General features: G+C 64.9%; 1 protein-coding gene across 1 annotated transcript in view; it reads left to right on the top strand.

Annotated features, from left to right (window-relative positions):
* Positions 1 to 11: 11 nt before the first annotated feature.
* The window catches only part of PPP2R2C (protein phosphatase 2 regulatory subunit Bgamma), a 210,605-nt gene continuing 210,226 nt past the window's right edge, over positions 12 to 390 (top strand). The window contains exons 1-2 of the mRNA XM_017727665.1: positions 12 to 81; positions 217 to 297. Of these exons, the coding sequence (XP_017583154.1) occupies positions 66 to 81; positions 217 to 297 (97 nt within the window). The 5' untranslated portion in view covers positions 12 to 65. The remainder of the gene's footprint in view (positions 82 to 216; positions 298 to 390) is intronic.

The raw sequence follows: 390 nt of genomic DNA, 5'->3' as shown, positions 1-390 counted from the left end.
ACGGGCGCTGGGAGCAAAGCAAATAACAGTTCAGAGCAGTGGGCGCCTTCCGGAGGGCAACACCCATGTCCCACAAACAGGGTATCTGGAAACGCGCTCCTTCCCCCGGCGCTCGCTGTCCCTTCTCATCCTTCCGTTCCCTTCTCAGCTCCCTCGATCTCTCCTCCCCACTCTGCTTCTTCCCCCCGCTGCCACTTTCCCTTGTCCCTTCCTCAGCCCTGTGCCCCCGCTGGGAGAGCGCGGCTGACTGGTGCCTCTACCAGCTCAATGGAGCAGCCGAGTTCGAGGTCTCTGAAGGTGAGTACAGGGATGCTGAAGGGGCGCGTCGCCTCGCTCGGTGTCCCGGCCGGCAGCGCCTGGAGAGACGGGGCTCGCTGGGGGCGGGGAGAC

The sequence above is a fragment of the Corvus brachyrhynchos genome, unplaced genomic scaffold (genome assembly GCF_000691975.1).
Source record: "Corvus brachyrhynchos isolate BGI_N302 unplaced genomic scaffold, ASM69197v1 scaffold80, whole genome shotgun sequence".
Taxonomy (NCBI): domain Eukaryota; kingdom Metazoa; phylum Chordata; class Aves; order Passeriformes; family Corvidae; genus Corvus; species Corvus brachyrhynchos.
This window is presented reverse-complemented; position numbering and strand designations above follow the sequence as displayed.